Source organism: Falco naumanni, chromosome 8 (genome assembly GCF_017639655.2).
Source record: "Falco naumanni isolate bFalNau1 chromosome 8, bFalNau1.pat, whole genome shotgun sequence".
NCBI lineage: Eukaryota > Metazoa > Chordata > Aves > Falconiformes > Falconidae > Falco > Falco naumanni.
In genome coordinates, this window is record NC_054061.1 from 7,196,461 (window position 1) to 7,210,689 (window position 14,229).

General features: G+C 45.0%; 1 protein-coding gene and 1 long non-coding RNA gene across 4 annotated transcripts in view; one reads left to right on the forward strand and one right to left on the reverse strand.

Annotated features, from left to right (window-relative positions):
* Window positions 1-14,229, forward strand: part of LOC121093188 — a 186,983-nt gene that overhangs the window by 15,405 nt on the left and 157,349 nt on the right. The gene's annotated exons all lie outside the window — the stretch shown is intronic.
* The window catches only part of GLRA1 (glycine receptor alpha 1), a 42,135-nt gene that overhangs the window by 12,802 nt on the left and 15,104 nt on the right, over window positions 1-14,229 (reverse strand). The window contains exons 2-3 of the mRNA XM_040605108.1: window positions 12,443-12,573; window positions 8,344-8,411 (exon numbers count right to left, since the gene is read on the reverse strand). Coding sequence (XP_040461042.1) covers window positions 8,344-8,411; window positions 12,443-12,573 — 199 coding nt within the window. The remainder of the gene's footprint in view (window positions 1-8,343; window positions 8,412-12,442; window positions 12,574-14,229) is intronic.

The window sequence follows — 14,229 nt, forward strand, 5'->3', positions numbered from 1 at the left end:
ATAACATGAGCAGATGCCTATCCTTGCATCCCTCTGTCACAGCAATTGTCAGCTGTGTGTGAAGTGTCAGGACCTCTAGTGTGAACCCCGCGGCTGCAGAAGTGATGTTCAGCTGCAGAGGCTGTGAGGGCTGGTGGCAGCATGGTAACTGCTGCAGAGGATTAAGGGGAAAGGAGGCCAGAGCCAACTCCCTTTCAGTGCTGAACCAGCCCATATTGTGACAATCTATGGTTCCTCCAGATTTGTGAAAAGAAAAGACACAGTGAGACAGGCTGTCCATGGGAGAGGCATTCCCTGTGTGTCTGCTCATACAAGGGTAACTCGGATGAACGGACGGGAGCAGCTGCCCTTGGTGAGAGTGTGTGAACATGAGGGATGTGCACGAAGTCTGCTCTCCTAATCCTGAGCGAGTGTTCTGGGTTACCCTTTCTAATGTCAAAATGCCACAAATGCTACAGATTTTATAGGATGGCCATCTTCTTTAACTGAAGCTAGTCCCCCAGCGCTAAGGAAAATTTTATGTGCCTCATAACCATGTGTCTTACAGCTCCCCTGAGTTCCCCAGGCCAAGGTTGGCTGCTGAGGTCAAGCTTAGACACTCTCCTGGACAATTAAAAGCAGTTTCTGTTCTCCCTGTCTGACCAAAAGCTTCCCAGGGTGATCTGCATGCCCCTTTTCTGCTGACTTTCACATAAGAAAGTGAGCCAACAAATTGAAATGGGTAGAGGACGTGCCAGTTGTCAGGAGAGGGATAAAAGCTCCCTGTCCATAAATTAATTGACATTTTCTAAGTATAGAGGCAGACTGTGTCTGAAGAGCAGCATATAATAAACCAGTTTCACTGCCCTGGCCCAAACTAATAGTTGCTATCATGATTAAGGGTTTCTTTGGTGCCTTTCTAATACTAATGTACTTTAAGACTTGTATTAAGAGATGCTTAATGGAGGGTGTCTGACGTGCTTGACAGTATCTAATACCTGCTGCAGGCACTAGGACGTTGCTTTCAGTGAGACCTTCTGGCACCTCTCAGGGGATCTCCCTGACTCTGCCTCAGGTCTGTTCTTTCCATCTGGAGAACACAAAGCTCTGGAGTTGAAGGGTGCATGTGGATGGGAGTCCTTCTGATGTTGCTGCCTCAGGTGCTTGCTGGAGTATGAACCTACAGCCTCTTTTCCAGGAGGACATGACTCTTGTGGAGTCCAGTCACAGTGGAGGGCTGGGTGAGGATTGTGTCTTGGGTACCTTGTGCTTTGGATGGGGCAGTTCATGGCCAAGCCCATGGTCTAGAATCTGTTTCAGGCCACTTAGTGCCACCTTCATCCTCAGAGCACAGAAACTGCTAATGGCAGTAATGACTGTGACAACAGCAAACGGACCAAAGACTTGATGCTAAAAGGAGCAGACCTCTGAACATGAAAAAGAGTTGCGACACTCTCTTCTTCTGCTGATATTCCAAATGTCACCTTCACAAGTCCTAGTGCATCCCTTTGACTTGATTACTCATCTCTCTTGACCCTGGATAATGTGTCTTGAGAAAACGCGAATAGCTGTGGACAGATAGGAACCAGGGTCTCAGTGAAGGACTAGCCAACCATGCAAACCTGAAAAGGGAAAGTGACCCCGAATTTCTGCTTCCCATGGCACGCAACAGCTCCCTGAACTACTTGTATACTTCCAGTTCACCCTTTTCCGTGTGTAAGGATCTGCAGCCATTGCAGTCAGGGGAAATCAACGTTGCTGACCTAATAGGTAGAAAGCAAAAGGTTGTTTTGCTTATTCAGCTACAAATAAGCTAGACGCTAGCAGGTCAGCTCCTGTTGGGGGCTTATGTCATGTACAACACAAATTAAACTCGTGTTTGGAAGAAACTTCAGTGGTAGCTGCCCAGAAGTGTTCTCAGCCTGATGGAGTGTTGGAAGCTGGTGTGTGTGTGTGTGTGTGTGTGTCGGTGTGTGTGAAATGGAGCCAATCTCCCTACAGCAGCCTGTGTTGCCACAGATAAGCTTTGTTGCTGGAGTAAATTCACTGCTTCAGCTCCAAAAAATGCGGAAAGGGAAAGGGAAGGAAAGGTGAAGGAAAGGGAAAGGAAAGGGAAAGAAAGGGGAGGGTGAGGAGGGAGGTGTAGTGTGGTTTATGTTGCCACCACAACAGGTGTAAGAGGCCATACACAGAAAGATTGCCATAATGCGTGTCATCATGATGAGGAATCTTAATCATGGCTTGTGGGGCAAATGAAAATTAACTTCTCACAATAGATGGCTGTAAGAAAGCCCCTCCTAACTTGTCTCCAGAGACCAAGTGCCCTGTACTCGTGTCCTGCATGGGAACAGCGCAGGGGCATGTCATGGACATGTGGTGTGAGAGACTGAACTGCCTCTGTTCAGCGGTGTGGTGAGTAACTCCGGTGTATGCTACTCTTTGTGGTCTTTCTTTAGAGACAAGTGTTTGCAGTGGATATTTTTTGTTTTGGAATATGAACAGCTGAGCATTTATGCTGTGACGTAAAAAGAGGCAAGGACAAAAAATGTAATACATGCACTGAATGCAGTTCTCTGCCATTTTATGGCATTAGTATTTTACCTATCTCTGTGTGTATGTGCTTATGAAGATCTTCCTTCTCAGTGGGTTTGTTCCGCAGTCCTGGCCTGGCCGCTGAGGATGGTTGTTTCCTCCCAGATACCTTTTCCCTTATGACAGATAGCTGAATGCACTGCACTATTGAAGCTGAACAGCCTTTTAGATGTCTTGTGCCCAGGCTTATTTGAATGTAAATGTAAAAACAAGCTGTAAACTGGACATGGCACTGCCTGAGGAGCCAAAAGAGGCATGGAGAACAAGTAGGGTATGTCTGGGGCTGTGATATAACCTAAGATAAGTGTTACAGTTTTCTGTACCAGCTAGAGGATCCTGTGTGTTGAAAGCTTTGTGCCTAGGCATTGCAGTCAAACTGAGAGGTGATGAGCCAAACCACTCATTTGTTGACTGTCTGGAGATATACAGTGTTTATTCTAGATGCTGTTGTATGACATTTTTATTAGCATCATCCATAAATGATGGACAGAATGGACCAATTTCTGATGTGGACTTTCAAGGAGAGAAAAAAAAGGTTTTACTGGGGCTGAAAATTCAGCAAAAGAAATGTCTTTCTCCATATCCTTATTATCACTTGAGTTCCTCATTTGTGTGCCAATCACATTCAGACATTGATTATTTTGTGCAGCCTGCTCCTCTGGCTGGTTTGGGAGTGGAGAGCAGCAACTTTGTGTTGTGGAGGCATTCAGGAGCTTTGCAATCTAGCACAAAGGGATTTTACTCCCAAGGGGAAAATGACACAGGACAAGAAGAAAATAACTGAAGTGCTCAAAGTAGTTCAATTTCATAATGCTGAAATGAAATTCTGCTTAGTGACCTCACAAGGAGCCAATGAAACAGAAGATCAGTTTGAGACTTTTCCTTCCCAAGATACTCCAGTCTTGGCACCTGACGATGAGTAAGCTGATGAAGGCAGTGGCAGGCTGGAGGTCACGCTGGGAAGAGGGGATGGAGGCTGTCAGGGAACTCAATAAGTTTCAATACCTGGCTCAGGGGTTCTGTCAGACCAGCCTCCTCACTGAATAGTTTTGTTGAGAGACTTCACTTTGATAAATTTACATTTTGTTGATGGAAAAAACAGGGCAGGGACTGAAGTCCTTCAGGAAGGGATTCCATTATCCCACCTGGAACAGCAGGGCACAAGGGGCTTTATTAGCATTGAGTTAATTTTTAAGGATGGGATTAAATGCACTTTTAAGGCTAGCTGCCCTGCAAAGGAGCACTACAACTGGCTGATTTGCCCTAAAACAAGCGACACCTGAAGCAGACTTTGGAAAGGTTAATAAGGGACCTTGTTACCTTGTCACAGCTGTAGCCAAGTAGCTAATTTGAAGCTTGATGTGAAAACCACAGCTGGGCCAAGTGGGGAGGTGCTATGGCCAGTAGTTGTGTTGGAGGTACTGTTGAGGAGGACGTCCGCTGCTTGAGGAATGTAAGTTTGTGGTGAAAGCAGTAGTGCTTAATAGGTGTGGGGTTTTGTGCTGGAGCTTAAAGCAGCACTTTTTGCTGGGTGTCTTTATAAAAGGGAGGGGAAAGTATATCTTTCTGGGTTGAGGATGGAGCCGCTGATGAGCGGGATGTAGCCAGCATCTTGCGTTTCAAAATTAAGAGTATAGTAGTATGGTCTTTTTCTTTGGTTTGTAGGGTTTTTATTTGTGTCCTTGTATTTGAGTTGTGTAGCCTTGTTTTATGGGGTTTGTGTTTTTTTATTTCTTTTCAGCGCAAATACAAACTTCAACCTCATAGACAGCCAAAACACTGCAGGTCTAACATTGAAACTGCAGCGGGCTGTGAGACGTGAAAGCACTTTCATTTTGTGTCGTGTGACTTGTTAAACGCTTATCGTCTCTGTGGGGCTGGTGGCTAGTTGTAAGAATGACTGACTGCAGAAAATTGAGCTCAAAACCTAGCCTTTGCTAAAGGCTTTGTGTGTTGGTATTTACATTTTTCGCTGAACTTAGGGTGAGTGGGCCCAGTATTAAGCGTGTGACCCTTACACTTCATCGGCTGCATTTGCTACCTGCTGCGCTGTGGCTTGTGAGGCTGGAGTAAATTGTTGTCTGTTTTGCCGGATGGTTTGTTACCTTGTTGGCAGTATTATATATAGGTGTCTCTGAACAAGTATTAAACTTTCAGATAGTTGCATTCTCCAGCTTCTCCTGTCCTTAGGAGATGTTGGAGGACCAATTGTGGCTGTGTTCCAGCTGGCTGGAAGGTCACGTTTGGTTTACTCTTTCCAGATGGGATAGTTATGGCATGAAAGCAGCAAAAATAAATTTGCATGTATATCCTGTGTCTAGGGGAGCCTGTGCTGGCTGTTTTGTGGTTTTCTTTGTTTTATGCTCTTGTTTGCTGCATGTGGGTCTTTTTTAAAACTTGAGACTGGAAGAGGTCATCTTAAGTGTTGAGTTCATCTCCTAGCAACTTTAAGTGACGCCTTCACTGCATACAAAATGCTCCCAGCTGCCTAAGCCAGTGAGAAATCTATAAAATAGCAGCTTCCATTGGAAGAGAGATCAAGGGCATAGCTTAATTTGAAGTTTATTGTTACAGTAGGAAATCTGTGAGACTAATTGCTCAGATAATCCTACCAGTTGTTTCATGCTACAAAGAAAAGCCAAAGCTGGTGCAGTCTAGTCAAAACTAAGACCCTGTTTCCTAGATGCTTGACTTCTGTTTCATTTTGTATGAAGAATTTTTAGTTTTGCTTATAGGTTTCCTACTCTGGTATGGCTGGAGGGAAGGTGTTTATACTGTTGAAGAGCAAAAAGGGACTTAACAGCTTGTGGTTGGGGGTTGTTTGGTGTTTTTAATAATAATAATAAAAAAAAGCAGAGTGGATGCATCTTGCATTTGTCCTCTGGAATCCCTTGCTGTCGATGCACTATTGCAGTAATGCTTTGGGACAGAAGGAGGCTGGCTGCACTTGTCTGCGTGGTGTAGCTGGTAGTATCCTTCCCCTTGAAGCACTTGTTGGGTTCACAGGGACGTGTTCCCAGTCACAGGTTCCCTTGTCCTTAGAGCTGATTGCAAGTGAGGCTGATGGATATAAGCTGTGAGTGCAATGTAACATAAATGTCCAATCAATTATGTGCACCACTGGAAGCTTTTCTGTTAGGTCTCCGGTTCTGTGGGATCCTTAAAAGAGTTTACTTCCCTTGCTCTAAGTCAGCTGTGCTTTGGGGAATTTAGTTTGGTGAATGGCTCTTTTTTATTCCCTCTACCCTTGCAGCAGTTTTCAGGTCCCCATTTCTTGCCTTATTCATCTTGAACCTTTGTGGGTCAGATAGCAGCTTTATGCCCACGCTAGGAATTCTGTGCCTTCTCTTGGCCCCAACTCATAATCCTCCTTTCTGAGGTTTGTAGACCCAAGGGGCTGCATCAAATACATTAGTTCTATTTTTCTGGGGTTTTTTCCTCTTCCTCTACCTTCTATGATGCCTTGAGCTGTGAGTGTTCACCTTCAATTTCTCTATTCCTCTGTATGATGGCCTCATGATTTACACCGATTTGTGAGATTCAGGACATGTAAACTTAAATAGTAGCAGCGGTATTTGCTGTAGAAACTAACAGCCCCACTACAGAGATATTTTAAAGGCTTCTCTAATTGCATGTGTGGTATCTGTGAAAACATGTGACTCTTCTCCTGCAGGTAGTAGTGCAATAGTAACCAAATATAGGATGATGTAGTACTCAGAACCTGAACCTGGCCAGGCTTAGGGTGCCTAATGATGGGTGTCTAAACCATCATGTTGTTATTTCACTTTTCACTTCTGGCCATTAAAGCAGCTGGGGGAGTGTTACCATCATCAATCCTAGGGGTCAATGATGGACTAGTACTTTCTTTGGTAAAATGTTGAATTGCCTCTCCCTGCCCCAGCTTCCCCCTCTTGCTTAAATTCAAAGTAGTTGGGTCTCCCTCAAAATTCCCTTCATGGCAGGACTTTCTGCCCTTCCCAGGGCTGTGCTGGGGAGTTGACACTGCCTGTTTGACCTGCTGCATCCTCAAACAGTGGGGAGGGACTGGCTTCCCTGCAGAGTAAATCTCAAGTTAGCAAATCCCAAAGACTGCTCTAGCTTGCTGAGATCTCATTTTTAAATGTTTCAGTCCTTGTGTTTCTTGTATTCTTGTCAGTGTTTACAAGCAGTATTGCTGTCCCCAAAGAAGTGCATTATATTAGGCTGTGTGCAATGCTGCGTCAGCTTGACATCTGGACTAGCTTGTCAGAGCTGCTTTGGGTATTTCTAGACAAAGCAATGTGCCCAGAGGGTGTTCTTGGGTTCCCATGGGAATTTTTTCTATGGAAGATAGACTATGAAATGAGTGGCATCTGGAGAGGATAGCGAATCCCTGCAGCATGTCTTAAAGGTGGACTGCATATCTCTCTCTCATGCTAGTCTATGCTAATTTTACGGAGCATCCTGCTTACAGGAATTCTCTGACATCTTTGTATGGTTGTTCTGATGCATCTTGTGATGTATGATAGGTATTGAAAACCATGTAATTGTAATGTGCTCTGTACGATGCACAGGGATCCTTTGTGGGCCTGCCCCTCTCCCTTGTGCTCTGGATAGTCTCTGCTAGATTGTTTAGGAATAAAATATTTATTGCCTGTAATACCAAAGGAGGTATCCAATAAAATAGTACATTAGGAACAGATGTGTATTTTTGGTTTTAGTTCTTTTTTTTTGCTTTATATATAAACGAATACACTTCTCAGCTATGAATTCTGACAAATTCTGCAATCCAAGTACAAAATGTGTTTATCTATGCTTGAACAGAGTAACAGCTTTTTCTCTACTACCAGGATTGAACTGGCCCCAACCCCAAACATTTCCAGAAGAATGGTATAGCATCAGAAGAGACTTATAGTTCCAGATACATAGCTATTGATGTCCTCTGATAGTGGTGTGCATGAGTAACTTGTTCAAGTCGAGGGGTGTGATCTGTATGTAAAGCCTACAATATCCTGCCTGAAGCTGGAGTCTTGCATTCTTCATTCAACACCTTTCTAGAAAAAGAATTACTAAAGAGTAATTAAGCACCATATTTCTGGATTATCTTTAATTAGCACAGAGATAAGGCACTATACCTCCAGAGTTTTCCTTTGCTGCTCACTGATTATGTCGCAACCAATCTTTAATAGTTCTCAGGTGGAGCAATTATCTCCTGTTCTAGTGATCCCTGCTCCTAGTGTCTTGCCAATTAGATACAGCCTTTAGCCATGTTCACTAATTTCGTTGGAAGTGAGCCTTAACTTGCAAGTATTGGGTTTGACACTTTATCAAAAATCATTGTCTAACAAAAATGTCTCCAAGAAAATAATCATGCAGCGATTCTCTTAATCTTTGGGAATCTGGAACCTGCTGCAGACTGAATTTGAGTTCAGCCCCTTTCCCTTCACTTACTGTTTCAAACTTCTGGATTTATGTGCACTTCAACATAAAGTATCTGCAACTGCCTCTGTGCTTGGAGCCTTAGGCAAGTCTTCAGAAAAGACTATTTCCTTTTCTGACCTTTATACTCTGCCTGTACAGTGTTTTTGTAGAGACGCAGATAGAGACTGTGATTTTCAACTACCTGCAATGTGAGTCTTGTGTGTTGATGATCAATTTACTCGAACAGTGGGTAAACTTGGGAACACAGGCAATATTTTCTTCTGGTCATGCCTAAGAGGGTGATGCTGCAATTGCTGGAGTGCAATGAAGCTGAGCAGCTGTGCTGTGATTTCTTTTTTTTTTTTTACTTACCATAGTCGTTTCTGCAATCGAACCAAAGCTGTTGATGAAAATGTTGCAGCTGACATTCACTGGTGGGCCTGCATGACAAATAGAGATTGGAACAGCAGTTCACTATGTGCCTGTAAGACAAAAGTATTTCCACTCTGTAGTGTTAAAACCCATTGTGGGATTGGGGTGAGTGAGGGAACAAGGCCCAGATGACCTGGCTTAGTCCAGTCTTGATTCTGATGCTAGCTTGACATCAGGCAAGGCTTTTGCTTTGCCTCTGATTCCCTGTTTGGGAGGGTGTTTATATATCTATTCTGTGAACTGTTACGATGACAAGGAATAGATCACAGCCAGGCAGGACAGCTTTCTAGATCTCTCAGCATTGCTGCAGAGGTGGCAAGCTCACCTTGACCATGATAGCAATGTATCCCAGGAAAAAGCTGAGAGACTATTGACAGACCTTCTTGTTTAGAGCTCTATAATTTAAAAATACTAGTTTAAATTATCTAAATGCTTCTGAGCTCCCTGCGGAACCAGTGCAGCAGAGTGTGCTGTGGGGCTCAGGCTGTGCAGAGCAGCCGGCACTCCATGTGATAATGGTGGTACCTGCTAAGGCTCACAGCTGGGCAGAAGACTTCAGGCTCTGCCAGCAGAAATTCCCTGGCTGTCCTGTTTTGGGTGAAGGTACTCCCAAACTTCGGGCCATGCTTCTCCCAGGCTTTATTTGCTTTCAGACTGAAGCTTTGCTTAGCTTGCTCATATTGGAAAAGTGAAGGGACCACCAAAGAGGAGTAAAGATTAGGGGCTGAAGAGGTTGTGGTTAGAGGGCATGGGGGGTCAGTCTGTCCATGTGGTGCCTGGTGCCCAAAGGGATCAGTATGGTTTGCCAGGCAATATTGTGATCCAATTCAAATCTGAGGTGGAAATGTTGCATCTGCATGGAGGGAGATTCCAAGAGCTGAGTTCAGCACAACATAAAAAGCTGGTGAACAGTTTGGACCCAGAGCCATACCTGGTGCCTGGCAAACCAGTGGCTTGCCCGTGTACGAGAGGATTTCTGTAGAGCCTTAACAAGGGCAGGAGAGAAGCAAAAAGGGCCTCTGCTCTGGGGGCTCCCAAAGGACCTGCTACTGGTGCTGCCCAGTATGTGGTAGGGAAAGGCAAGCCAGGCAGAGAGCAGAGGACGCTGTCCCAGGAACTAAGGTTCCCCTTTAATACCAGGGGAATTAATCTTATATCATCCCTGTGACAGATGCTTCTGGGAAGATAAGATCTGTGGAAGTGGTGAGTGTGAATTTTTAGATTATTCCCCCATCCTTCATGGTGACAAGGATGGTGTCTGCATTTCAAACACTGCCTGATGGCTCAGCCCCGCTGGGGAGTGATGCTTGCCCGTTAAGGTCACATCTGCAGTCTGGCAGTTGCTGCAAGATGAAATGCTGGGGGGAAGGAATGGCTTTAACGAGAAGCTTGTGCTTCTAATCAGTGCAAACTTCCTCCTCTGGAAATTAACGGAATTTCCTGTTTACTAAGTAACATTTGGAGCTTGGTTTGCTCCTCTTAATTTCCCTTTTTTTCCCCTTCCTACCTCAGACTCTTTTAAAACTTTGTGCCTGTCCTCTGTGGGAGTGGGATTGCAGCCACGTAACAGTGGTGTTCTCTGTGGCTGGGATTTTCTTGGTGCGAGTCCCAAGCAATCTGAGCAGGCTTCTGTCCCACCAGCTCCCAGACAGCCGTTTGCCAGCTCAGCAGCAGCTCACAGGCTGTTCAGTCTGAGCAGCTCTTCCTCCAGACTGTTAAACATAGGCATGGGCTAAAATATCAGATACAAAATGGCATCTTTTTCTTTTGCCCCCTTCACTAACCCCTCTTATCCAAAAGGCTCATGAAATTTATCCAGCAGCTGAAGGAACACGGCTGATCAGGCTTTAGCACTTGTTTTATCCCTGCTGTAGTGCTCCTGTTGAGCTCAGGAGTAAGTTTTTTTCCTCTGGATCAATCTCATGAGCAGTATAGAAGGTCTATGTGCATGTGTTTTTCTCCCCCAGATGACACAGCACAAGAAAAATACTGAGCTGTTCCCTGGATGACTGCATGTGCTCCTGGCTGACGTGCATGGAAGATTTTGGCCCTCCTCTTCCTCATCCTGTGCTGATGGGAAGCCAGTGTGGGGTGAGCTTGGCCCAGCGTACATGAGGATGACTCTTCCCCCCGTGTCCAAGGGGAGCTGGGAGCCCTCTGCAGGCTTTGGGGTTTTTTAGCTTGTGTGAGGCTCTAGAAACTTCCCTGCCTGCCACTGAAACATGCTGCCTATGTGGTGGGATGCAGCTGGGAAGGAATTTTCCAGCAGCAGGATTAATTAAGGGTACAGCTTGGGCGAGAGGTCCTGGGTCCCACACCTGCTGGGTTCATCTCTGCCCCTGCCCAAGTTACCGACTTCATCCTCCAACTTAAACTAAAGCCCTGATGCTGCTTCCTTGTCCTCAGAATGTGAATTCATGGCTAAGTCTGGACTTTACAGCATTTATGGACAACCAGCAATCATCTTTTTGTTGATCTTCCCCTCCCCAAAAATCAATCCGATACAGATCTTTGATATTATTTTAATTTAGATCTAAGCCATTAAAATGCCCTTATGAGTTACTGCTGTTAATTTAAATGACGTGCTTTGAGAGCTGCAACCCTAAGCTCTGTAGAACACCTCTTATGCCTCCCATATAAATTGGAGCCTGATTTATATGTGGGAGGCTAAGCCAGCAAAACTGCCCTGTGGGGAAGGTGTAGTTCATTGAAATAAAACTGAAATTAAATTATCTCAAATAAAAATGCAATACAGCTGCCTTCAGCAGGAAGATAATGTATACATTTCATTAAATATTAAAGTTTAATTTCTTTTGTGTGTGTGCATAATTTAGTGGTAGGAAGGTTTACAGGGTGGTTTTTTAACTCTCTGTGATTTGGATAAAACCAGCAGTGTTCTCCGTTGTCTAGCTGGTTACTAGGACACAAGCTTCCCACCTATACAGGGGTTTAAAAGCCCAGTATAGAGCTTATTGTGTGAAGCTGGATGGCAGGTGCTGTCACCATGATTAATGGGTCCTGGGAGTCCTGTGTTAGCATTGCCAGTGACTCTTGTTGGGAGGAGGGATTGGTATTTGGAAACAAAAGAAGTGGATGAAATGAGCACTGGAGAGGGCTGGACAGTGGCTGGGAGGGGGCAGGTCCCACTTTATCTCTGGGTGTGATTCAGGGGTGAGTAGCTCTGGGAAAGCAAGCTCAGTTAAAATGAAAAAAACCCCAAAAACATCAAAATTGTTTGGGTTGGAAAGGACCTTGAATATCATCTAGCTCCAACCCCCTTGCCATGGGCAGGGACATCTTTCAGTAGACCAGGTGGGAACCGCGCCCCACCCCCCCCCCCCCCCCCCCCCCCAAAGAAAAAAAACCCAAACAAACAAAACCCCAAAACCCAAAAAACCAAAACCAAAACTACCAGCCCCCCCCCCACCCCCAAATGCACCCTTCTTAAAGTGTTTTGAGGAGCAAAGGAAGTGGGTCTGTTGCCTCTCCCAGTGTGCTTGGCTGCCAGTGAGTGTTAGCTGCGTGGATCAGGTGTGACACTCAGCTGTTGTGACGGAGCTGTGCTGGGCGCTGGCTGAAGAAGCCTCTTTACTATGGGGGCTGTGATGGCATCTTGCTGGATTTATGCAGAGCTGATGGGAAAGACTCCTCTTGGCTTCAGTGGGTGTAAGCAGCACTGCCCGCTGTTAGAAGGTGCTATGGGTAGTGACTTGAGGGGAAAAGAAAGTTGATGGTTTTTCTCCTGATCTGCAAGTTTTTCAGTTCCCTGCCAGTCTCTGCTTGGTGTGGCAGGATCCCTGATCCTAATATTGAAGTTTTCCCTGCACGTAAAGTTGTTACAAGGTTGTTTTCATTCTGAGTGGATGCCTTTCCAGACATCTATGAGGGATCCATGTGCCAACTCGTTATCATACATATTTCATATGAACATAAACATAAATTATATATTTCATATGCAGTTAGGGAGGCATTCATGAGGATTGCATGTGGGTTTCAGTCCCAAAATGAAACAAAGCCACAAAGCAGGGTTTTTGCATACCTTTAAAATTTGGCCTGATCCTGGCATCGTATCCTGAAGTTCGCCCCATCAGCTTATCCAAGAAATCAGAAGGAGACATGGGTTTGGGGGCAGATCGTGCTGCTGCTTCAGCTTCTTTGGAGGCTGCCAGGCTGTGTGAGTAGAAAGAAAGAGGAGGTTTTAGTGTGCACCCCATACTGGGGAGGGTTTGGGGTCCAGGAGCAGAGCAGTCAGCATCTCATTCCTGCTATAAGGGAGGATGGGTCCCCATGTGAATTCCTGATGAGGCTGGTCTCTGCTAATTTGTTTGCCCAGCCCAAACATCTCTGAATATAGAATCCCAGCTGCTACCAAAGCAGAAGAGAGATGATGAGTGGAGAAAATCCTTTTGTGAGTTTAGGTATAGCTCCTTGGCATGCCACTAAATTACAAATGTGAACTCTGGCGCTGAGCTCCACAGGTAAAATATACTCTGAGATTAGCCTTGGGCAGCAATTACTGCTTAATTACATGGCAAATACCAAGGAGCATATTTGGTACTCTGACAGTCTAATTTTCCAAAAGGCAGGTAGGATCAGAGCAATCTGGATTTTGAGGCTTAAATGAGTGTCATGTGATTGTAGAGCTCCTGCAGAGCCTTTGGGACTGTAGGGGATAGATGTATTTCTGCTTCCCACTTGCTGGTCAGTCCAGCGTCTGCTATCGGTACCTGCAATGCAGGGGTCTGAGTTCAATACAGCAGCATGGTCTCTGGTCTGGGAGGTGTCTGGAGTGCAATCCTGAAATAATACTCATGTTGAGTTGAGGTTGAAAGGAAATCGCATCTTTTGGGGACTTGTGTGGCTTCTGGGGTAGAAAGAGTAAAATTACCAATTTGTCTGTAGAAGATGAAAATCTAAGCCTGGCAACGTACGTGCCTTCTGATTCTATGGGAGTCCAAGAGATCTGCAGGGTGATGATTTGAGCTTAGGAAGTCTCTGTTGTTGCTATCTACACAGGGACAAGTGACTCCTGGTACTAGGTGCTCATTTTCAACTTTGCAGGAAGGTTTTATTTCCAAGACAAGAATAGACACTTCAGTTCCTTCCCTATGGTTATATGGGTTCTGCTTTTGAACACAGATCTGTTCCCAGACTGCAAGTGTGGTGTGAAGCTCCTTAGGTTAGCAAAAAATGCAACCAACAACAAAAAATCGCCAAACCCTATCGACCACTCCCATAGGTGATGTGCAGTGTGCTTAGAGCAAGAGCGCTGCCTCTGCCTGTGGGTTCAGATGCCTGATGCTAGTTAAAGCCTATGGGCAGTATTGTAATGTAAATATATAATAAGGCAAAGCAAGCTGTTCAGGAGGAAGTGAGGTTTATTGCCTCATGCTTTGCAAAACTCCTGAATTTTTTTGAAGTACAAAGGCTGTGTGGGAACTGTGAGAAGCCACTGTGGCAGAGCAGCTGAGAGGCCTTAGGATGTTTACACCAGACACAAGTTATTTAGCTACTTACATCCTCACAAATGACACCATGGAGTCCTCTTACAGCATGAGGATCTCAAGAATCTCACCTTGGGAAGTTTTGTATTTCTTTTCTCAAGGGACTCAGCAGTAGTCAAACCTGCGGTCTTGCAGAAGAGTGATGCTAAATACTGATACAAGATCTATTTGGAAGGAAGAATTCAGGAATGGTTACTATGCATGGCATTAGTGTGACCCTGCCCTCAAAGACTTGTTCTTACAATGCAAGTTTAGGCTGAAACCCCAAAACAACAAATGTTACCTAGAAAGAGGCCTTGACAAGAGCATTTTGAATCACCAG